Source organism: Aphis gossypii, chromosome 2 (genome assembly GCF_020184175.1).
Source record: "Aphis gossypii isolate Hap1 chromosome 2, ASM2018417v2, whole genome shotgun sequence".
Classification (NCBI taxonomy): domain Eukaryota; kingdom Metazoa; phylum Arthropoda; class Insecta; order Hemiptera; family Aphididae; genus Aphis; species Aphis gossypii.
Window position 1 is genome coordinate 68,781,111 of NC_065531.1, and position 27,037 is coordinate 68,808,147.

The 27,037-nt window shown below is 27.2% G+C and overlaps 1 protein-coding gene across 3 annotated transcripts; it reads right to left on the bottom strand.

Moving 5' to 3' along the window:
* Positions 1-664: 664 nt before the first annotated feature.
* On the bottom strand, positions 665-19,255 carry LOC114126071 (serine-enriched protein-like). 3 transcript variants are annotated; one of them, XM_050200907.1, is made up of 8 exons: positions 18,706-19,255; positions 15,687-15,885; positions 11,241-11,466; positions 10,081-10,342; positions 8,939-9,102; positions 4,490-4,621; positions 3,760-3,969; positions 665-2,435 (listed from the first exon to the last, which is right to left on the bottom strand). In XM_050200907.1, exons 2-8 carry the CDS (start codon positions 15,875-15,877, stop codon positions 1,953-1,955), a joined length of 1,668 nt encoding a protein of 555 aa, XP_050056864.1. In that variant the 5' UTR covers positions 15,878-15,885; positions 18,706-19,255; the 3' UTR covers positions 665-1,952. The 3 variants fall into 3 exon arrangements, with proteins under 3 accessions (XP_050056864.1, XP_050056863.1, XP_027845748.2); XM_050200906.1 differs by lacking the exon at positions 18,706-19,255 and adding an exon at positions 18,274-18,661; XM_027989947.2 differs by lacking the exon at positions 18,706-19,255 and adding an exon at positions 17,115-17,132.
* Positions 19,256-27,037: the final 7,782 nt, after the last annotated feature.

Here is a 27,037-nt window from a genome sequence, read left to right on the forward strand (position 1 = left end):
CAAAGTATATGAGTTCATATAAAAACAACGGTAAATTTACTTGCTATTCATTTTTTGGCATTATTTAGTGCACTAATTTATCATTTTAACACTAATTTTTTCATTGGCTTAAATTTTACTTTTGATCAGTGAACTGAATTTTATGTGATAGTAATTTAACTAATTTTTTACGATTCGACAATTTATTGTTAAATTGTTTTCTTTAGTCAAAAACCATAATTTTAAATAATATAGTTACTTATTTAGATTTAAAATTTATGATACACAAGTAAATAATAATTTTTCTTATACGGTTTTTTAATTGTAATTACATAGATTTAAAAGAATTAAAAAAGAAAATAATAAATCAATTTTTTTTTTACAAATATTTAAACGTATTATAATTTTGTTACTTATTAAAACATGTAACTTTGTTATTTTCATAGTGCACTGATGCTGCAATACATTTTTATATTTGAAGTGTTATCGAATCTAAGTCCTAATCAAATATTGCGAGTTTAAGTCGTCTTTAGCAACCACATAGTAGAGAGGTGGAGATAAGGAGATCGACATGTTAGAATAACTATTTGATCAAATATTACCGCACTACACAAACTTGTATAAATTATGCCTTACTAAGTTTCTCTAGCAAATATTTTAATGAAGCACTGTCTGTCTATTTCGATTTTAGTGTACTTAAGTTCATGGATAAATTGGCATCAGTATCTGTGTGTGAGTATAACTTTGTGAAGTAATTCAATAAAGATAATTTGCCTGTGACGAGTTGGATATTTCAAAATAGTATATTTTTGAACGTTGTTCAACAACTTTCAAAACTTTCCTGATATCTCTGAAACTTTTTTCAAGATAGAACGGTTGGTTTTTGAGTAATAAGATAATAATATACATTATACATTAAACATACACCTTTTGTCGTACATTCGAATAACAAACAGTTATATACAGGTATACACAAATATTATTTTATTTAAAAAAAATCCTAACAAAAGTATATTGGCTGCAAGTCGACTAGATTATAATATACTATTTTTTTTTTTAAATATTATTTCTGTAATCAATGGTTATTTTGTATATTAACAAAATACGTATTCGATTTTCGTGAGCTAATCTCTTGTATTTTCTTAATTTCTTTATATAATATAATATTATGTTTTAATATAATCATCCCTCCATCTGATGATGAATTTTTGCGTACATCACGCGGATTGCATAATTTATTCACACATAGGTGCACAATTTTTATAAATATAATATAATTAATTATATAATGCATAATGAAAAATATTAGAAAATAACGATTATATTAGATGAGTTATTGTGTTTATAGAAAAAAAGTAACGTCCTAAAGATTCTATAAAATCGTGGACAATTACTCAGTACTAATGTATAGTTAGAGTCGTGTCATTTTTAAGGTTAGAGGTTATTCAAAATGATTCATCCGATTTAAAATGTCTAATTATTTTTAATTTTTCGGTTCATAGCATGCGCACATGGTACATTAAAAATAAAATAATAATGTTTCGATTATTTATTTAATGGTGCCTGTATAAATATTTCACTTATAATACCGTTGGCCGTGTGACCGAACAACATAAATTAGTCGGAACTCAAATACTCGTTCCACCATACGTCATAACCGTCGCGGGATAATCGACCGCTAATTTTTTAGCTCCTCTGCAGCGGTCAACGACATAGGGTGGTATGTGCGTACCGTGGACTAAGAAGGGTACAATTGTCCTATAGTTCACGTAAGTACACTGTAGCAGTGTACCGATTGCCAAAGTACAATAGTGGTCACACGGCCTTAGATCGGGTGGAAACCTGCAGGACAAATGTGTGGCGGATGATTCATTTTCAATAACCCCTCGGCTGTGCACATTTCGATTGGGAAGAAGTCACGGCGGCGGTCGACTTCGCGCTAGTCGTCGCTCGTTTTTTATGTCTGCAGGTGTTTAAGACGACGTCAGGTCGTCCGCCGAGTCGTCGTCGCTCGTACAACAACTCCGGCTGTTCGTCGAGTCCGAGGACAGGTTGTGCCGGTTGAGCGGGCGGTAGTGATGGTGGTGGTGATGGTGGTAGTGGGGTTTTTGGTGTCCCTGATGCTGGTGCGCGGACGACGAGGTGCGTCGCCGGCGTCTGGGCGGCGGCGGCCGTTGATTGGGACGGCCCACGACGTCCGCGCTGCCGCCACTGCCGCCGCTGCTCAGCGTCGGCGTGGCCGGCGGCTGATGGCCGAGACCGATGCCGCCGATGGACGTGGTCGACGGGCCGGCCGCGACGCTCACCTGATGATAGCCCGACTGCATGTCGTCCTCGTCGCCGCCAGCGCCGCCGCTCTGCACCGACATGGACCGCGTCCGGCGCCGACCGCACCGCAACTGATCCCGGTCGCCGGCCCCGGAGATGGAGTCCAGCCGCACGCTGTTCGGGTCTGCCTGCGTCCAAACACGTGCGATCAGCAAATAATTTCGTAACTTAGCTGCCTCTAATCGTCGTCGATACGAAAAACCTCTCGTATTATATGCTATTATATTACCCGATTTTTTGGTATAGGTACTCAGAAAAAACGTTAACAAAATAAATTATCTCTAAAAACAAATTTCAAGTAACGTAAATCAATTTTTCGAAGTTTGAAAAAAAAAATAGAAACATTATGTTATTTTTGTAGGAATATATTGTGTAAGTTGTCAATATGATATTGCCGCACCGGACGAGGTTTTATTAGTTAATTTTTGTCCTGCTTACATTGGAATTTTTTTTTTACTATACTTGGTATCAGATATTATTTAATTTTAATCTCATACAACAAGTATTTCATAACCGAATATTATGGAACAAGTAGTATGCATAATAATGCATAGGTGGGCTTTATTTATTATTTCTCGCTAATTATTTTACGATAAAGATAGATAATAGCTTATAAGAGATAATATTAAATGATGGCTTATTTTTTTTTTAAATCCAGAGATACCAAAACATCAAAATCGTATATTTGGCACGTAGGATGTTTTTTTGTGTCAACGACGATATATTATTATTATGTTTGTAGTAAATTCTCCAAGGGTATCATGACTTTCACAATAATAAATCTATATACAGTAGGTATATTTTATTATTATTATTATTATTTATTTTTTTTTGGATTGTAATTCTAAGAAGAAGTATAGCGTTATTACAAAACCTGACTACCTGAATACCTACTAACCGAACATTAAAAAAATGCTAAAAGCTTTTGTATAAATATTAATTATTAAATAAATACCTATATAAATATACATTAAAATTATGATGAATAACACGAACAAATATTATAAAAAATTCTATTTTTTTTCCTATCAAATCCAGTTAATTTTTTAATTGTTTTTAATGGTTGTAATAACCTATCGTTTTAATATCATATTTCTAAAAACAATATATATGCGTATTATGTATACAATACACATATATACATAATCCCTTGGGTTTTTCAATATATAAATATTAATATTGAAATAATATTATTTTTATTAATGTAAGCATTTAAAGCTTAAATAAGTGGATTTATTAGTATAAATAACCATAATTCCCAATTCATATAAACTTTAAGTGTTTATAAACAAAAAAAATAATCTATTATTGCTTCAATAATATTTGATATTCACTCGTTGACATTTTCATAACAAAAAAAAAGTGCTTTGAACTACTTACTTCACTTTAAAAGCCTTAAAATATTTTATCTCCATTTTTTCGAAATCATAATATATTGATTATTGAAAATACCTGATAAGCAAGTGCTGATAATAGGTCCCGGTCAGGAACCACACCTAAAGGCATGATTTCTTCTAAAATTACACTCGCCGCGATCTTGTGGTATTGGATGATGGGCGCGAAGTGTTCTCTAAACAGAGAACGCCAATCTGCATCTTCGGAATCGGCATTATTGTTGTCAGCAGCATCAGCGGCATATTTTTTTGCCCACATCAATGCAGCCTGCAATGCCACCAAGAATGTATTGTGTAAAATTAGACGTAAAGGTGTAGAAATCGCCATATTTATCAGTTTATCACTTAGAACACATTATGTCATGAATATTAGAATATTATAGTCTTCATGCATTATATTAAAGTATCATTGTTAAATACTATAACTATTAAAATGATAATATATTATACCTACAACATATTATTATATTTGATTTTACGATATCGGTATTCACGCATATAATTGTAGGACACCTTTATTAGCTATATAATATTATTATATTGTTTATAAATGTATAATGGCGTGATACTTGACAGTTTGATTTTTTGGCACATTTCTATTCAACGAAAAAGTAATAAAATATCGTATTGATATTGATCGACTTAATGGCCCCATAATCACATAATGTCAAGGTGTAAATATTTGTCATTACAAAATGCCAATTGTGATGTTAACTTATAGATAAATATAGACTATAGTTTATAATAGATAAAACCATACGAATACATTAATATATTATAATATTCACCTGAAATTTTGTCAGTTCATCAGCTCGTAACTCGTCCCGTGATAGTATAAGTCGGACCACGTGTTGCGGCAATAATGTGAATGATCCAAGTGTGAGTACGCGTCCGCCGTTCACGTCTACGAACTCGAGCACCTTTAAGATTTTTAAACAATTTTATAATTTCGTTCAAATTAATTTTATTTCAATTATTTCATACATTATATGTAACTTGCAAAGTTAACTTGTTCAATTAATAATTAATATTATTTATTTACAGCATTGCAGTATAAAATAAAAACGATCAAAACATTTCTGCTAATCAACACCAAAACAACGTACAAAAATCCATCAACACAATATATTAGCTTATAACAAAATAAAAAGTGTTCATTGCCGTAAATCACGATACTCGTTTCATTCCACAATTCCACGTTTATATAAATTAATAACCAAATATACAGTTATACATCAATTCACTATTCTAAGATATTTTTTATGCTGTTTAGCATTGACATAACTATTTTCATATCATATTTTTTATACTTATTACAAAATTTAAGCTTTCGAGGTTAAAAAATTTGGATATTTCTTATTACTTATCTATATAAATAATTAAATACTGTCCAAACCAATTCTAATTTCTTAAATGTACTATAATGAGAAGAACTCAGATTTTATTTTAATTTGTAAATTTATGATTTCCATAAACCAAAGTGCTATGTATTAAGTTTATAAAATTATCAATTCGATTTTCATGGTGTTTTCCGAAAGCAAAGGAAAAGTAACGAAAAATTGAGAAAAAAAATATAACAATAACAGTTTTTATTATTTCTTAAATTGAAGATAATTGATTATTTATTTAAATAACGATACAATTCATTATTCATTAATTATTTTAAAAAGTCTATAGTTTTAGGTTTAAGTCTTAAAATTAAATTGTATTAAGTTAGGTACTCCAGTTACGTACAAAGAAACATTTTCAAAGGGGGAAGGTTATTGAGTAGGTATCATTATTTTGAAATTAAATATTTACCAAATTTATATTAATGACTAAATAAATGAGTAATAATACATTAACACACCACACAAGCGAGATGAGTGCCCAGCACTAGGTTTTAGTAGCTTATCTGCTTCTTAAACGTTCCATAAAATAATTAATATATTTTCTGGTTTCAATGATATAGGTATATATATTAATTATTTAATGTTTATAGTATTAATAAAATGTTAAATTAATTTATGTGAATTCAATTAAAAAAATATATTTATGTGTTAGATTTTTAATTTATAGGTACATATTTGTTAAAAGAATATAAAATCTGAGCTCTATCGAAGACAGCGTTTTCATTTTCACAATTTAAAACCACTACGTAAATATTATGTATATAACTCTACTGGACTGATAATAATTTCTACTCTTAAAGTCAAATTAAATTTTACATTAGTTTGCAATTATAAACTTTTATATTAAGAAAATATAATTTGAATATAATAGTTTTGGCAGTCGGCATGTTTAGTTTAATTTAATTTTACTCGGGTGTGTACTATATAGGTTTATGACACTCGAGTGAAATTCTCTAAGGTCGTAAGTTTTATCGTTAAATTGTATTATCTTTTTTTTATATTTTTTTTTTACATCCCTTCAAAGTGTTGATAAAGTAATAAAGTTTTCTTTTGTTAGAGACTACTGTTTAAAAGCTGAGAATATAATATTATACTACACTTACCGGTTATTACTAAACAATTTATGTATGAATAAAAAGACGTTTTTAAAGTGATAAATAATAATTTTATGTAAACATTTTAGTATATTATATTTAAATTTAAAAATAAACAATTTTATTGTGTTGGAAATATTTTATGCAGAAAAATATTTACGAAGTTTGTATTTTAATATACTTATAGTTTTAAATTATTCAGGAATTTTATGTACATTATACATTTAAATCATTCGTTCAAAAATCTACAATAATATTATGTATTCAAATGTTTTTATGTACATGCATAACTTATAAGTTTAAATGTGTAATGATAGTAAATGTAAATAATGATGCGTTTTATTGAGTAAATCACTGTGTATTGTAGATTTGTATAAACACTTGAAAACTTTATTGTACGTATTTAATATAATGCTATTTTGATTTCTAAACCGATATTTTGTTGAATTAAAGAGAATATATTGATTCACTGTAGGTACTCCAAAATCGATTAAAACATTGCTAACTCCCGGTTTATGCTACTGCAGGTAAACAACCGAAAAACAAATAAACCAACAAAATATAAAACAACATTATCGATAAAATAACTAGTCAGATTTTCATACACGCGTTTACACAACTGACAACTATACATTAAATTATTATTATCTTTGACAGAATGTATATTTATGTTGTTGTGTATATCATAGTAGTTCAAAACAATTATTATGATGATGATATTTATGATGATATGTGCGATGATCTATGACGCGTATCACTTACAAGTTAAGCGACCTGTTTGGGAGTAAAAATAACCCATCCGACAACTAATGCGGGTTATAACGCAAACAAAAAATAAAACTAAATATTAATTATAAAAGAACTAAAAAAAACACCATACGAGTTGCGGCAATGTCCACGTTTAAACGCACACAAAAAAATGAACAACACACGCAAAACACAACTATAGGGAGGTACACAAAAAAAAAAAAACGTAATGTGTAACGTCAAAAATAAAACCAGCGCGCACCCGCCATAGCACACATATACGCGAGCGCGCCATTGATTAAACCAACAATTTAATATTGTAATATACATGGGCAACAAAAGTTGATGATGATAATTATGAATTATGATGATGATGGTGATGATAGTAATTACGTTTCACAATATCAAACGAACATTTTACACGCGCACACAGGGTGTTTAGGCACAATCGTACCCGTACGTATATATACATGTATAACAGGTGGGTTGGACGGGTAGAGGTTAATGTGTATTGTCGTCATATAAATATAATATAATAGCATATTATATGTCATATAAGCGTATAAATGTGTGCAAAACACATCCAGAGGATAAACCACCATCGGCAATAAGCGTACATACTACATATTTTGGGTTACTATTGTAAAAGGTAATTTTATTATCTGTGTTTTAGCCTTTAGTGCTTAAAATTCTTAATAAATCAATATTCAGTATTATATTTATAATAAGTATAGCGTTTTTAATAATTTTACTCTGTTATGCTGTCATATACGTACGATATTATTAATCTTACTAGTAGAAAAAAACTAATGGGGGGATCTATCCCCTATAACCCCCCCCCGTAAATACGCCACTGCTTTAGACGAATCGTTAATTGTATTGATATTATACATAGACTATATTATGGTTGAGACATCATCCAACCCTTGCATAAAAACTGGAGTATCTGTTTAAAAAAAAAAGTCATCTATATGCCATTTGTCTCGAAAACTCTTTTTGGGATACCAAAATGTCACGTTTTACAAAAGACGTCCAATATTTACTACATACACACAATTCACCAAGCATGACACCTGCCTTTTTTCTCAATAATGTAGTTTATTTTTAAATCTGATTTTTGGAATTTTTAAATATAACTAAAATTTAAATGATATGGGTTTGGAAGATACAGCAACTGGTGATTTATATATTTTATTAATTCATTCTAATCTATCAACATTTATTTGAAAAAATAGTCAAAGTATAATAAATACTAAAGATCTAATATTACATCTATTATCTTTTTGTAAAATTATTTTTAAGGATTATTATGATTGTTTTGTACAATATTCTAATAACTATATAATTATTCGTGCATAAAGATTATAGATAAAATAATTTAAAATAAAAAGAGGTTTTTATTTGAAAAAAATAAGTTTGAATTTTTAAAAGATTCTCGTTAAGTAGTACGAAAACTTTCGATAATTTAAAAATATGGTCTTTATAGGTATAATTAAAAATTCCAAAAATTATTATTTCAATAAATTCATAATTAAACGAAAAAATGGAAGTGAGTATAATGCTTGGTGAATAATCTCATATATTATATCCTTTTTATTTTGTTTTGAGATAAAAAAAAAAAAAATGAAATTTATCGATTGGTTTTAGTTCAATAATTTGTTATAAATTATTATCAGAAAAATGAAAGAGATAATAGAAAAATGTTCATAATATGTATGATAGCCAATACAAATACGTATAAAGAAGCCTTGTAATATTTTTAATCTTATGATTTGAATTTAAAAATTTTTCAACCCTATAATAGAATTAGGTAATCGTTGGACACCGGGTAACCCATTGATAGGTATACAGTGGGACCTGTAAAAAAATTGTCGATTGTTTACGGAAATAAAAACAACAACAATAAAAAAATGACAATAATTAAAATAATTATGGAATTATGGAATTATACACGAAATCGCCAACAGTGGTTTAGCCTCTCACCCCTCACCCGTCCCCCACGTACTTTTTGCACCAGCGATTTAGTGCACTTGTAGTGGATGTAACGTTCGGCGGACGCCAACAGCGCACAAGCTGTGTCCACGGTGATGCCGCCGCCCGTGTCGGCGAAACCCGTACAGGCGGCCCGCAGCTCGTCCAGTCCGTAACAGTCGGCCGCATTCAACACGCCTGATAAAACAACACTATTGCAGTGGATACGACGATACATTGAATAATTAGGGTGTACCGACTTAAATAATATATTTTACTTAGCAGAAAATTATATGCATTAAAAAAAAAAAAAAAAATTGGATACAATACACTTCTTCGAAAAGAATACAGTAAAATAAAATGTAATACATTAATATTATACAATCGTTTCAAAATTCGCTCAAATTACGTTTATACGTATCATACATTTGTTATAGAGTTGGTATTAAAGTATAGTCAACGACTACGGTATATCGGTAGTTCGGTACCTATATCATTTCCGAAATTATTTAACTCTATTAAGAACAAACGCTTTATTAATATCATTTAATTTAAATTATATCATTAGTTTAGGTCCACATAAAGCGAAAATGCTATGCGTTAGTAAGTTATGACATTGATTTTATAAAATCAATGATGACGTGTACAAGTAAATATAACGAACTCTAGTATTTTCCTCTTAGCCCTCGATACACTGTGCGCGTTTCAACTTGATAGTATTTATTATTAATTATTATACTATGGTTTGATTTATATTGACTTTAAATAGAGACTTAAAAATTTCAGGAAAGTATTAATGGTTATTACTTATTAATAAATAAAGAAGTATAAAAGCCAACTAGCATTTTATGGTGAACCCACTATTCGTTGATTGGGTAATATAGTAATACATTTTTAAATGATATTAAAACTTTTAACATCGTTCATTAGTTTTTTAGGAGTATTGAAAAAAAGTGAAAAGTAATTCAGAAGAACTCTATCCCACAAAATATTCCAAATTACATTATTGAGTCTTAATAAATGTGTAATTCAGGAACCCAAACAATTGTTAGTACATTTTTGCATAGTAATGATTTTTTTTCCAAACTAAAATGTTATATAATGACGTATAAAATATAAATAAATTTATATTCATACAAAAATGTCTAATATTATCTATTATCTACTTTGACTTACCTAGTAACGTCCGTGGTTGTAATGTTACACAACCAGTGTGTACATATTCCACTAACTGTCGGAACACGTCGGCATCGAATTCTTCGATCACTATCACTGTCGGCGATGTTACACTCCCAACATTACTTATCGCTGTCGCCGCAGTTCCGACTGCACTTCCTCTTTTATACTTCGACCAAGATGTCGAGGCGTTGGATCCGGCAACCACCATTTTGCTGTTGTTCTTAATACTGTTCCTATTCGGTGGTGATTTTTGCTGTTGCTATATTTTGGTTTATATATCAACAGTCACACAAGACATATGAATCAATACTATATATACCATAAATGTCTATACAATAACTGTCAGATATACATTCGACCCGTCATTATGATGTCAAAATTTGGTGGTAGTAAATCGTTTAAAGTTTTAAAATATGTATCAAACAAAATGTATCTTATATTTGATATTTCACAATACCAAACTAAGTATATATAATATACATTATATTATAGAGCAATCATTTATTTGGAACACTGTATTGTAGTTGGAAAATCAAAAACTATGTGACAATGGTCCCTACTCCCTATTGTATGTATTGTAGGATAAAATTAATAATGTCCTACTACATAAAACCATTATTAAATATTTACTGACGTAGTCCTAGTTTTTCTACGAGAAGACCACGATTTGTTGTATTACGTAGTTTAATACTTTATTAAATAACTCAAAAGAGTGCGTTTATAAAAATAATACTCGTTTAGAAGTAATGTTTGTTAAAAAAAAATGTACTAAAGATTTTATTTCTTTGTTATTATTACCATTGTGTCTTAAACAATAAATTAATGTATAAAGATAAAAAAAAAAGAGAAAAGATAAGCTATAACTACAATTAATCATTTCTTTGAAGTTTAAAACCCCATCATCTAAATTTATGTTAATTTTTGTGTTCTTTATTCAGTGAATTAAGTAATTGGTTTTTATAACTGTAAGTCTGTAAATTTTCTATGTACTTATAAATGTAAGCATTTAGTATTCTGTATTACTTCACATTCTTTAGCTCTCAAAAGATGAAAATATAAATCAATAATATTGTTCATCAAAAAAATACCCGGAAGTTAACATTTGTTTATCTAAATATGACGAGAAAATTGTATGAAAAATATTAGAATGCGCTTACCCGTGATTGATACTGTTGTTGATGATTGTGTTGAATCAATGGTTCTGAACTACGTTTTAATAACATTCTTAACCTATTTTGTTGTTGAGGGTTTTGATTTCCACTTGCAGCACCAGATAATTGCTTTATTAAGCCTCCACTGCGTTTTGATGAGCTACCTCCAATTGAGTGTTGTTGGTGTTGTAGTTGTTTACCATTCGTGTCATATAACATTTTATAGAATACACTATAAATATAAAAAAAAAAAAATACCATTAAAATTGTTAAAACTAAAAACATTTTAAATTTTAAAATAATACAATAAATATCAAATAGAATAGTGATTATCATTAGTCTTTGTTTTTTTATTTATTACTTAATTAAGTAGGTACATATTGCACTTTTTTGTATGCCCATAGTAATACCAAATTTAAAAATTATTAATAATTAATAATTATGGTTTAATATGAATAATATATACTATTATTCAATATTCATATATAAGTAAAATTACATATAAATATTAATTCATTTGTGAAAAATAAGCTAGAGTGGTCGAATTTCAATATTTATTCTTGTCATTTCTCTCAAAATTACAAAAGATGGATAGAGGACGTTGTTACCGTATGTGTTGTCTCCGTATTAAACAGGTACGAGTATACGACATAGCAAATTTTCGTTCACCAGTTTCAATTATGTGTTGTTAGTTTTTATATTAAAATGAAATGGCCTATTATCAAATTTAAAGGTAAGATTATAATCTAGGGCCTTACGTAAGCTACTTTTATTGATATTATTATATTTAAGTAAGTTATGAACATTTTGAAACTGTACATTTTAAAATGATCATAACTTACTTAAATATTATAACATCAATAAAAGCCTACGTGGCTCTCTAGGTAATAATCTTATCTTAAAATTTTTAAGATCAATCCAGTCTAATATCAAAACTAACAGCACACAATTGAAATTTGAAAACGAAAATTTTCCATGTTGTACGTGTGTAAGACGGAGTTACCACAGCAGGTACGATGTCCTCTTAACGGTAAAATCTTAATAAACATAATTACTTCAATAAAATGTTGAAATGCCATTAAATTTTTTATATAATTATTTTTTATTGATTGTTAAAAATATGTTATGTATTCTTTTAAATTCTCTTGATTGCCTACTAACACCATTATAAATAATAAAAGGACGTTATATTCGTACGTATACTATAAATACCGGCGGAGGAATATTTATTTAATGATAATATTATTTAATTTTCAAGATAATATGTATTATCTTCATAGATAATGTTAAGCAAATAACAATTTTAAAAAAACATTATTTTTAAATATGGTAAACTGAAAATGATTTAAAAATATTTAGCAATATGTAACATAGTTCAAACTCCAACGGATAAATAATAAAATTTAATTCAAATTAGTTTTAATTTAATTTTGTTATTATGTTCGTAAAAACTTTTTTGGAAGTAAAATATGTTTTCAAAAAGTTTTATATTATAGTGTTTCCGCATGGATTGGAAATTCGATTTAGGTGATATTTTAAAAATATAATTTTTGAAATATCCCAAAAGTTTTTCAGGAAATTGCAAAACCTATCCATTCAAGATGATCCGGAAATGAATCTTGTATGTGTGTAATCTTAAAAGCCAATCTATCGATAAATAATCCAAAATGGCAAAGACTAAGGGTCTCAGATCAGAAAGAATCCCGTCTTAAAAAAATTATCACGTTTTATTTATTTATGCCGTTTTATCAATATTGATATTAAACAAAATATGTTGTTAATACACTAGAAAAAGTGTTGATAATTATAGCAATATCCCTAATTATGTAATTCACGAGCATAAGACTAACTGAAATAATAGAAAGGCATTACAGATTTTCATTATATAAAGGTTTCTAAATTAATGTAAATTACATATTTTTATAAAATTAGTACCCATATTTAGCATGCATATAAGTAAAAAAAAAAATTGAATTTCAAATATTAAGGCTGTTAAAAACGAACCATTTTTAAGGAGTCGTATTTAGACGATATTCGATATCCTTCGTGAGTTAAGTGTAGCTGTGTGTGTTGTGACTGATTATTAGTGTGTGTGAGCTTTCCGAACGCTTTATGTAATTAAAGATTGACTATAAGCTAAGATTCTTGGAAATCAGTAACGTATAACGCGCAGTCACATGTCACTCAATTTTGCGATAAAAAAAATGTTTACATGAAAATCCCAAAAAGCGAAAGAAAAATTCACCCAGTAACAAAAGTCCGATTTTAATTTTAAAACATATTTTAATTCCTTATTCTCTTTTCTAGGTTTTGTAGGAAATGGGTTCTTGATTTTTTTGTATTGCTTGATTACTATAGTAACAAATTCCATATTTATACATTTTTTTTTCAAAATACACCTTAACTAATACTAATACTAAAACAAAAAGAATTAACATTCATTTCCTAAAAAACCTAGAAAAGAGAATAAGGAATTCAAATATGTTTTCAAAATTAAAATCGGACTTTTGTTACTGGGTAAATTTTTCTTTCATTCATTGGTCTAAATTCATGAAAAAACGACCAGCTTTCAATAGCCTCAACTATTATGTTTTTTAAAATTGATTCTGATAATTGTAATTGTAATCCATAAATATTTAGTAATAAGATCTTTGTTGATTGCCTAATTCCTTAAATTATCATATCTAATAACATAGCGGATAATTTAAAAGTAAAATATGTTTTTTTTATTTAACAAACTTAACGTTATGTTGGTATTTAAGATCTGCGATTCATCTGTACAATAATGTACCTTTATTGCCTATATATTACGCCGGGTTACATTTACATTTTTTTCTAAATTATTTAAATATCATATTATTATTAATTTAATTTAATTATTATTTTTTTTTTTTGAATTAAAAATAGTTAATAAAATAAATTATAATAGATATGTTTATAATAATATAACACAAGAATTTATACAGAATTCATGAATTATTACAGTTATTAAAGATATTTTGTATTTATTAATTAATAATATAATCCCAGTATCGTTAACTAAGTTGTAACGTTAGTACTATTATGTTGCTATGCAATGTAATAACATTTATATTACTGTTGTGAGGTATAACATTTACAATAGATTAAAACGTAATCTTAATATGTAATTACACTAAATTCCATGTTTCTATATAATAATACGGTTTTAATTACATTGGTACCCAATACTATTTTGTTGTTAATCTATAACTTCATATATAACTAAAATATGCTAATTAATTTTCATGTAGGTAGATTATAGAATACATAAAACTATTTTATTTTGGTAGAAGTTTTTATTTATTTTTATTACATATTAAGTATTATTCTCTACCATTAATTGTGTTATTATTTTTATTTTGTAGGATGAATTAGATTTTGATTATTTGCAGTGTGTTTATTAACTTTTATAGAAAATTCCTGTTTTTAGAGTAATAAGCAAAGCAATCCATTAGCTAATCATTTTTTTTCAGTTTACAGTTTTAGTTTTGGTTGGCATACTGTTATAGCATTAGATACTTTATCAATAAGATTCTATCATATTAAATTATAAGTATGTTTGTAATTTCAATTTAGTGCTTATATAGTTATATGTTAAAAATACAGTGTTTTATAGTGCTGGTCAAAAAATTAGTATCCTCTGTGATAAAATTATCTGACTGTAATTGTTACTGAAACATTTTTTTACATTTTTTGTATCACCCAATTCAATCTAAATTAATTATATCACTTATATTTTCATTTAGTTCATTATAATAAAAATTTCATACAGATTGTCCATTGGATCAATTTTATTTTTAATGTCTAAGCTACCACTATAGAAAAATAATCTATAAAATAAATTTATAGTACTCTTGCAGTCTTGTCTCGATTTTACCATTTACATAAGTATTATATTTTAAAAAAATAGGGTTTAAGCAAGAATGTGTACAACTTAATAGAGTTCTAGACTTTAGTACATTAATATACTTAAACAGTATAATTTATACTGTTGTATCCGAATATAAATCTAAAATATAAGCAGTTTCATAAATCATGAATTATTCAGTATTTAATATTTATTATAGTACATTTTATGAAATGGACATATTTTGCACCAATTCATGAATTAAGCATTATATGTTCATTTTATGGAATGGAAAATTTAATACTTAGAATGTAACGTGATAACACGAATCTATATGAGAAAAACGTAGTTAATGTTGATTGAATACATTTTCCAACACTATAATATACCAACCTTTTTAAGAAAATGTTGATAGTAAAATTAATTCAATAAATTAAGATTTTATAAAGGTTATCATAATTTTGTAATTTAACTATTGGTTTATCAAATACACTATGTAACTTATTTGTGTACAAACACTATAAACTAATTGTATTCAATATTGCCATATTTAATTAATTATTAATACATTGTAAATTACTTACCGGCTTCTGGCCGCTAGAATTGCTTTAACTGCACACACCGGTTCCCGTGTTTCACCGACTAAAAATGTAACGTCACACACTTCTGGGATTGCCGCAAGAAACTTCAAATCATCTGCTAGTCCCCCTTTATATTCGAACAGTGTTTCATCCATTGCTGTAGATGTTGTAGTAACAGGATATTGTTGCTCCATCTTTAATCCTGTCATATATTACCTCATGGATAAGTTTGTATGTTTTTATGTTATATATATATATTATTATAAAATTTCTTCGTGACTATACACATCAAATTACTACAAAATTGATTAATCATTTATTTCATAACTAATTTATTTCCAGTATCTCGATAACAAAATTACATAAACATTAGTACTGCATTTCAGTTTCTGCGAAGTAAACTACTTTTATCAATAATAGACAACGGTTTATTATTGTTTTAATTTTATATAAAGGTTTTCAATTATTGTGTTTTTTCATTTTCCGTTAAGGATAAACAGAAAAACATGATGAGTCATTATTAATGACTCTTCATAATGAATACTTAAAATTCTTCATATTATATAGATCAGAGAAATGAGTGAGTTAGGTAGTCATTAAAGAGATCATTTTACAAATTTTTAAGACATCCTAAAAGTAAAATTTATAGTACATTTACTTTTAACATAATCTATTTTGTTATAAAAATTAATACAGTACAGCTAATTAATATTAAGTAGTTAAGTAGTTTAAACTTTTAAGAAATACATTTTAAGATAAGTTAATTCACTTCCTAATATTTTGAGCGCTACTACCGTCATACTATGTCACTCTTCTCAAATCATCTTAGCTTTAAATTCTTAAAAGGTTTAACTAATTATAATTACGTAATTATTTTAAATGTTGTTTATATATATATAGGTATTATATTGAATAATATTCAGATAAATATTTTGGTTCTGAATATGAAATTAAAAATGAACAATAATAATGATAAATCTAGTGTAAAATATTAATTTTTTAACTTATTGTTTTATATTTTTTTTAAAATATTATGTATGATAATATTTTTAAAAACAATATTGAGACTTAATGAAATAATGAACTCTAACTGTATAATGAATCACTCATCTGTATATCGTTTAAAAAAAACGTATGAACAGATTTTTTTTTAAATTAATAAAATTTAAATTGTAGGACAAGCTGTTTTTTAATAAATACAACATAGCTAATAAATATTTTTTTTGAATTTTTTTAAAAACTTAATTTTTGAATTTTAATACAAGTATACAGCTACAGTAATATTTTTATACTTCTAATTACGTACCTATCTAAATTATCATCAATGTTATATTTATTTTAATAAAAATATCAATAATGCAAAAATATTTAAATTTCATAATAATTTAATATTTTTAGTGACGTTTAATATAAAGTCATATGCACAAGTACCTGGAAATTATTGAATCGCACTGTGGAATCCCTTTGTGTCATAATTAAAATAATAATAATAATTTGCACATAATTCTAATAAAAGTTCAGTTATATTTATTTATTTAAAATTATTGTATTTAATAATTATAATTTACTTAAAACGATTTTCAGGATATTTTTTCTACGAAAATATAATAATATAATAATTATTTTAACAGTAAATAGATTAAAATTAAACAAAATAAAACAACATTATTTGATTCTTCAAAAGAAAAACAAAGGCTAAAGCTTAAATTATAATAAATAATTATTGGAAAGTAAATATTTATCCCATGTGTGTAATGTATTAGCAAAAAAATACTCATTATACCAAGGGTTAATAGTATTATTGAAATATGATATTTATATAGTGTTTTAAGCTGTGTATATAAATGTGAGTAATGTGTTTTAAATATTTATTTATAAAATATATGGATAATGCATTATTAATAGCAATAAAGATACATTCTATTATATTATGATATAATATTCTACTACGCGCTAGGTATGTATAATGTTACCCTATTATATTTAGTCATTTAGTAGTAATTATTATTTGTAAGACAAAAAAATTTAGAAGATTGAAAGTTTTGAATTCCTTTTCTTTCTTTTATTTTGACTATTAGTTGTTGACAATAAACTTAAGATATTTCAATATCATGTTAGTGATAATTTTTTTACTCTATAGAATGCGATGTATAAATGTAATGAATATGTATTTGTATATACTATATATATAAAACTATATAATTTAATACATGAAATAACAATCAATGTTTTTTTTTTTTTTATTATTAATTTCCGTTTAAGGATTTTGGAATTAGGTTAGGAAAATTAGAAAAAAGAAATATTTGGAAAAGAGGATTCGGTTTTATCGCAAAACATGTTTATAAAGATATATAAATTATTGTACTGTTTATCTGTGTTTTATATCATTCTTAATTTAAACTTTTGATGAACGATATTATTTAACTTTAAATATATGTATATAATTGTGTATTAACATAATATAGAATAATATGAATGAAAAAAGTAGGCATGAATAATTTTAGATAATTATATGATTGAAAAAAAAAATGAAAATGTATGGAATCTGAATTGATTTGTAGGTACACCACCATACATAAACCACACATACCTTTAAACAGATTTATTGTTGTATTAAACATTTAAGCGGATTAAATGTTCAAATTAACGACGGTATTGTGTTTTGAATATTCATCGAGACGAACAATTCAACAATCATTTGTAAATTATAAACGATCTGTTGAAGTTTGTTGATGTAGCAAAATCACGAGGGTTAGGTTAGGTAATTAATACGTATTAATTTAGAAAACCTATTGCGTCCAGATGCACGTGTCGTTCGACACGATATTAATTATCGAAGAGTTAAAATAATACCTAATAACAATATTCATATACAATACAAAAATACGACTCTCACGCACAATACAGTCGAATTTATAGCTATATACATAATATTATACGGTATGCTGTGATCGGTATGATGATGGTATAATAATAATATATAGGTACGAACGACGGTTAAAAGATTAATATTCAAACTCACGATATTACGGTATAACTACGATATGTGTTTCGCTGTTGTCCCGGCGGAAGAGTCAAACGACGTCGCGTCTGCCACGGCCGACGTGTGTGCACTGTTCGTGCGTGAAAATGTTTACCGTTAAAGTTTTACTCTCGACACATGTATAATTATACGTATAGCCGAGCGGCGGCGGCGGCGGCGGCGGCGCGAGCGTTTACGACGTGGCGCGCGTCAGACCGATTAAAAGACGTCGTGCCCGCGTCTTTTCGTACGGCGGTGTGCTATTAATAACAGTGTACCAATAGTAGTAATAATAATAATAATAATAAATAACAATAATAATAGTAATAACGGGGGCGCACGCGCGACGGTTAGAACCGCGCTAACCGTGGTACATATCGAAGAGTATCGTCGACGACGACGACGGTGACGTCGGCAGGAATTCCGGGAGAACGGCGTACACGCGCGCAGGGATCGCGAGCGAAAGAGAAAGCGACGACGGTGGTATCGCGGCCGGCGGGGCGCGACGGCGGTGGCGGCGGCGGTGGCGGAGCGGTGTCGGTGAACGGCGCAAACGTCGGAAACGACTGAGAGCGGAGAAGGTGTGAACGGAGGAGACGACGCGAACGAGAGGGCGCGAACGGCGGAGACTGGAGCCCTGCAGCGCGCTTGTTATAACCGTCAATACGGGGTGATCCATTTAACGTAAGGCGGCGGCACTCGTCGTAATTACGGAAAACAATAACGTTTTTTTTTCTTCTTCTTCTCTTCTTCTTCTACGTATTATAATAATAATATCATTTTTACCGAATTACCAAGTCGACGCGAAACAGCAGCGCGGTCGGCGGAGAAAATTATATTTTTTACTATTTCTGCAGATCGTCATAGTTATAATTGTTTCAATTTTTTCAATTTTTTCACTCTTTTGCAAATGTACGATAATAATATGCATTTTTTGATTTCCAATTATACGAGACATATTATTATAATATTACTCGGAGTACTATACAAATAATCAAATTTCGCACGATTTGTTTATTATTACAGTTATAAATATTTAAAGTTTAGACGATTGTGTGTACAAACACTTTGCGTGGTTCCTACCCCCTGGAACTCCGGTGTTTGTGTACTTTGCTCCGCTCTTATAAATTTAAAATACGACAATAATTACTATATATTTTATTGTTAAAAGTATAATAATTTTATAACCCACTCGTTCGAAATTAATTCGATATTTATACATTGTGATACGACAAAAAATAGTTTGGTTTGAAATAAGTAATTAAAGAAGTGTGTATGTTTTCGTTAATGATAATAAAAAATATAACATCGAAAAAAATTAGTAAAAAATGTTTTTTGACGACTTAAAATATTTTTAAAAACGATAATAATGTAATAATGAGGGTCCTACGTTAAATGAATCATCCGGTATAAATGTATGTGTGTATGTGTATGCACATAGATAGTCGTAATTGGAGGAAAATGAGCTCGTGACAATCTGCAAGCTGCAAGCTGCAAGCTCGTGGTTTGATTGTAGGCCGGCATTCCGCGCAAGTTCTCCGCGACCAATCGATATATTATATATATTAGCGTACGTGCGTGTGTTAGTGTACTAAGTGTATAAAAGTGTGTAGTATATTATGTAATATATTGGTATTCATTATGCTCAAAAATCGATATAATAAATGCGTCCGGCTGTATCGGGAGTCATGTCTAAATGTTTTCTTTAAACGGTCGTCATCGTTTTAATAAATAATTAATAATTATAATATAATGCAATAATATTGTTTTTACATTATTTATATGGTATTATAGGTAACATATAATATCACTGGCATTTCACTGCATATTATTATAAATTAAAAATATGTTTTACCCGAACCGTGCGTGTCTGTGATTTGATATTATCATTTTACCCAAATTCGTATTCTTGCATTCGCGTATCGTATGGTTAAGTACTTACACTGGTTGGTATATTGTCGGACGTCTTTTGAAAACTAATATTTGTTTTACTCGAAACGTGAGAAAACGTAATCAGAGCACTAATCGCGTGAGTCGAACGTGTGTTTTTATATATATGATATATCTTAGGTACATGAACGAGAGCTTAACTACTCGAACACATTAAACCAGATTACCTATATTTAATATAGTGACGTGATAAAGTCTGTTTTTTGAGACATGTGCCTTAATCATAATCGACGGGTGAGACCACTACGGTTGAATGCGTAAAACTATAGATCAGCGAGTTTGAGATAATAAACTAATAGCTAATAAAAACGTATTACATTTAACTTACCGTACAGTGTATAATATTCTATGAAATTGTGGGTTAGGTTATACTGTGAGTATTCTCCAGTGTCACAAAAACTGCTAAGGCAGCCAATGCTATAAAAGGAACCACAAGGCGTAAGATCCGGGTCCTATCGCCTTCATCTAGATCATTATGAAATAATTGTATTATTTAATATATAATAATAATTATGTTATTGTTTTATTTTTAAACACCAATAGGCAATTTCAGATTTACAGTTTTAGTTTATCTAGCCCCAAATTAAATAAGTATTTTAACAATAAAAAAAAATTATCTTTTTAATATTTATTTTTATTTAGGTATTTACCCAGTTTATCACCAATATCTTCCACTGGTTTTCTTTTTATACAACTACTTAATTCTTATCTTTCTAGTATCTATTAAGTTTGAAATTGGAAGGCATGAAGTAATGTGAGTATCACTTGACAAGTTTATTAAAGTAGTATTATGTTGATATGCTCCAACAGTTTTAATAAATGCATTTTAATATTTGTTACTGCACCTCCATTTTGTTTCACCAGACGCATATTGTGTGTTTTTTTTTGTACCTATAATTTTTAAATAAAACCAATGAATTGTCATAATTTGGCCATAATTTTATTTTGGACATATTTTGTTTAATATAAAAATTAATAGACACAGATGGAAGAACACTACAGATGATTATGTTCGTCAAAGTATAGTATCGTACTAGTGATAATATCATTATGGGGAATACTGTTTTCAGATATTACGAAGATAAAATTATTTTTTTAATTAAATGATGCATTAAACTAATATCATCTTTAGAACTTTCGATACATGTCATCGAAACAGATGTCAACATATTTAATGTTAGAAGGCTTTAACATGGGGAAGTTTCCATTTATCTATTACAGATAAGAAAATAAAACTGACGGAGTTTATATGAGAACTTTTCATTATATTTTTATCTAACCGCTATTCTGATGGAATTTACGATCGACCATCATATAATAATATGTACTTTACCGTACATTGCGGTATACCTGCGATTACAGGACGCTTTTTTATATGCGCTCTACTACGCGATTAATATCTTTATTACAGTAACGTAATGATAATAAGATTATAGCACTCTCTTTCAATATATAGTGTAATTTTTGATCATATTATATTTACTCATTATATTATGACAATATTTGGTATTTTGGTTCTTATACGGTTTTATATTTTACTGACGCATGTATTTCTAAAGGAAATGGTACAAGTATATTAATATATCGATTTATTTAATTTTTTTTTTTGTATAATATTGTATTTAGATAAGCACAATTTTTTTTTCAAATTATTTTCATATTTATAATTATTAATAATAATGAATTACGAATAGCGAGACGTCGACGTTGATGATATTATAATAATTTTTAATAATATATTTCATTACAATTATTCACTTATAAGAATTGTTGATTGTCGTTAAAACCACCTTTACATGATTCACTTACTAAGAATATTATATATTGTCTAAAATTTCAATATAGTTATAAAGTGATGATAAAACACGGTATAGCGCAATTAAACGGTAAAGCGTATAATTGTAGTTCAAATGTTGCCGGTAGAACGCATATGACAAAATAGATAAATAAGGATTACCTAGGTATGTTTTGGAAAAATATAGTAATTTTTATTGAGATATAAACAATTTTTAAAATTTTAATGTGTTAAAAATATGAATTTAATTTAAAAAAATTTTAAGTATTCAAAGTAATTAAAATGAGTATAATCTTTAGTATAATAATAAGTATTTAATAATACAAAGGTTATTTAATACATTTATTTTTAAAATTATAATATTTTATCAGAGTGGGAATCTCTGAATTCTACGTAAATTAAGTGAAGATATAATATTATATTTTATAAACAAAATTGTTATATTATATTAAATGTTATTTTTATGCATAAACACGAAGTTTCAGATTATGAAAATTTAATTTATAACATTCTACAATCTCTTAATCTTGATATTCAAAACAACCATGGCCAGGGATATAACAGGCGAGGCGCATCTATCATAATAGCGATATATATTATAATAGTGTTTAAAAAAAAAATAATTTCGTCAACAGTAACTAATGAACTATCTCATATATATATATATATATATATTTATTATTTATACCTATTATATACATATATGATATATATACTATACAAATTTTGTGCTCATCATTTAAATTTAGTTTTGAGTGAGACTGCAAACAATACTAATGAAGAATAAAGCTGCCATTTTTTTTTTTTTTTTTTTGAAAATATTAAAACAATTTATAGCTCGACACCTCCTTCGAAGAAGGATGTAACTCAATTTTTTCATTTTTCAGTTTATTTCATAATCTGATAACATTTTTTTGCTTTATTATCGACGAAAAAGGCATTAACTTAATCTGCCAAAGATATTATTAATCAAACAATATATAAAGTCCTATTATTTGATTTATCAGCGAACAAGAACGTAACTTTAGTTAAATCTATTTTTAAATAAAAATTATCGTCGAAAACAAACATAACTTGAGTTACATCCTCGTTAAAACGATATATTTCCCACAAAAAAAGACTCAACTTGAGTATTTTCTAGCATGTTCCAGTAAAGATGAAGTCCAACTAGAAAAAAAAAATTTAAAAACTTATAGAAAACTATAGGAATAAGAATTTAATTCAGAAAATTATAAACGCTCTCTTGAAAAGTTGTGAAAATTGAGTTACGTCCTTTTTCGTAGGAGGTGTTGAACTGTTAGTTCCAATGTTACATGCCCTAGATGGCCCACTTTAGCTTTAACAGAACACGTGCTCTACACCGTGCTATACTACTGTCTACTATGAAAACAAAATACGTATAAAAGTGTTATAAAAATATTTTGTCTAACTCGTTGAGAAGCACAGTTCGGATCTTTATCGGAATTAAAAGAACGGTGAAAAATATTACGTACATAAGCCTTAGGGTTTAGTCGCTCAGGACTCTATAAATTGATTATGTCCAGGGTATAAAGAATCCCAGTTTTATAAGCGCTTCTATAGCCATAGCCCTTGATATATGACTAGTAACAGAGAGTAATAATATTTATATGATTCTACAGTGGTATAACTGTATGTAATAAATTACTATTTATTATTATATATAAAACTTTATAACCCACATTTGACGCACTCTATGAGTTAACATTTATGGAAATATGATAATATTATTGACATTTTTTTATTATTTTTGGGTCTTATGAGATTATTGTTGTTTTAAAGAGAGTGATTAAGTGTAAACGGAAAATTGAAACAAGCAATGAAAATAATTATTGTATTATTATTTAGTACTCTAATAGTCTACTACATTTTCCAGCTATTTAAAAACATCCAGTTAATTGTTTATAATTGAATTTTAATTTCAAAAATAAAAACAGTTCTGATTTGTTCACATAAGGGGGGTATGTATAGACAATTTCTGGTTCTCACAAAAAAAAAAAAAATTCTATATGACACCAATTGAGTATGTTATAGGTAATGAAGCATAGCAAACCAGGAAATGTAATGGCTGTCAATGTCAAAATTATCACTTGCGTCCCAGGTGTATATAAAATATGAAATTATAAATTTTCAGTTTTATTAAAGACAAAAACAAACAAATGAAAAATGATTGTAAAAGTATACTATATTTAAACTATTAAGTTAAGAGTGTTCAAAAAAGGTAATTTTAATTTTATAATTTTTTTTTAATACAGCACGACTTACATCTCACGATATTGACACCTTTGTCGTAAACACAATTTATAATAAAAGCGTTTATAAACTTGACTGCTGAATAATAAATTTCGAAGTCCGATAATAATAGGTATGTAACATTAAATATTATTATATCATTATCATTATAGTTTTTAAACTTGCCACTCAGCACCTGAATGATCGATGCAGTAAATGGGATGAAGTGCCAAATGCATATACTGAATGATTTTTTTATTAAATAACACTTATTATTTCTATCGACAGTTTAGAAAATTTTTTTTTGCATAATTTCCAGTCGAAATAAAACAATATTTAAAAATATAATACATTAAAAATAAAAAAAATGTATAATTTTATATTTTTTAAGTTTTTAATTTTTATTAACAATAATTGACATTATAATACGATTTTTATATTATATTCCAAAGAAGAATTTTCGATACATAAAAATTGAAATGCTGACAAATAACTTATAGTTTATTTCAACTGGAATTTATGTGAAGCACTTGTTATGTTAAAAAATACTAACGGTAATAATAATATTCATTTTGCATAACTTAAAGTCAATAGTCATTACAAAACAACATTTTTTAGAAAAGTAATATTTTTACTATTTTTTTCCATCATAAATTCTAAAATTTTTAATATTTGGCAATATACATTTTTAAATTAATATCCTGTAACAAAAAATTATTTAGAATATTTTGATCTATAAAAAATCACATTTTGGATAATTTTTTTAACTATAAATATTTAAAGTTTAAATGAGCGGAGTAGTAGACCAATATTTTGGGTGTACATTTGTACCACACAATGCAACTCATCTAAATTTAAATACTTATTGTTTATAAGACCCTTGTCCATAATATTTTAATTTTTATGAATTTAAGTACTTCTAAAAAATAAAACTTAAATAAAAACAATAATAAGTATACCTGTATTTTAGAAAATGTTTGTAGCGTTTGAAATATTGAGCGTCTTTTTAAAGAAATATGTATAGAAAAATAATATTTATACATTTATAACTTCGTGATAGAAAATTCTGAAATACTGATCGGATAAAAGAGCTTTAGAATTTTTTTCACTATCAATAGATCATAGTTCCATTAGCAAATATCAAATTGAATAATAAATAATATAATAATGTTGAAAATAAATTGTTTTGACTAGAAAATTAGATTCTATCACAGTATTGTTCGATATTATATTATATTATTTAATTATTTTTATAAGCTCAGTTAAGTATTTTGAACGTCAATCTTAATTTTTTTTTGTAGAAATATATTTTATCATCCCCCAAATTCCTCGTTAACATCTATACCTCTAGGGGATAACTAATCAATAAATAATAATCAGGTAGGTATGTTAAAACTAATATAATAAAGAATTTTACTGTATATACAAGATAATCTGTTTTAATATTTATATTCATTATTTTTAAGTTACTTAATTGAAAATACTTTTTTTTTACATTATTTGATATCATGAAAAACAACATTTATTTTAAAAAGTATATCAAAATATTTTTTGGAGTTATTTGATGAGTAAATCCCGAATTTATAACTATTAGTTAATTAGTTATAAGTAACTTTTTATCAATTATGGTTCAGCATTTAGTTTAATTCAAATTCTAAGATATTAGATGATACGTATGTATTCTAATTTTCAGAAGTATTATCTATCTTATTTTTATCTATAAATTATTAAAAACTTTTTAGTATTTATACTTGTATACTTATTTGCTTATTACTTATATTTTACTATATTAAAATACTTAATTACTATATTTTACTTATTTTTCCTATATAGTTTGTATTTTGTGTTCAAAGACTACAGTATACTAGTTGTGTACTACATATATAAGTTCCTATATTTAGATTTTATGGAGTATAGCTGATTTTAAATACACACTCTTAGCTATCGATTGTCGTAGGTGTTTTCAATTTACATAAAACATTCATCGAGTATAATTAAATACGAAAGACAACAGCATCTCGTTTAAAACCCACGCAACTACACTCTCGAGTAAAATTACCTTATATAATTGGATTTTTATTAAATAAGTTTCAGCTGAAATTTAAAATATGATAAATTATTTTTTTATGGATAAACTTATTTTACCGAAGATCTTTTTAAAAATTTATACAAATATTGTGTTTTTCTAATTACATTAAAATAGGAAGAGTATTAAATTAAATTAGTGTTATTTTTTTTTTATTTATAATGTTATACGTAGTTTTTTATTTTATTATTTAAAATTTTTGAATATGATTAACAACAAGAGTAACAAACATATTAGTGTAGTAGTTTATT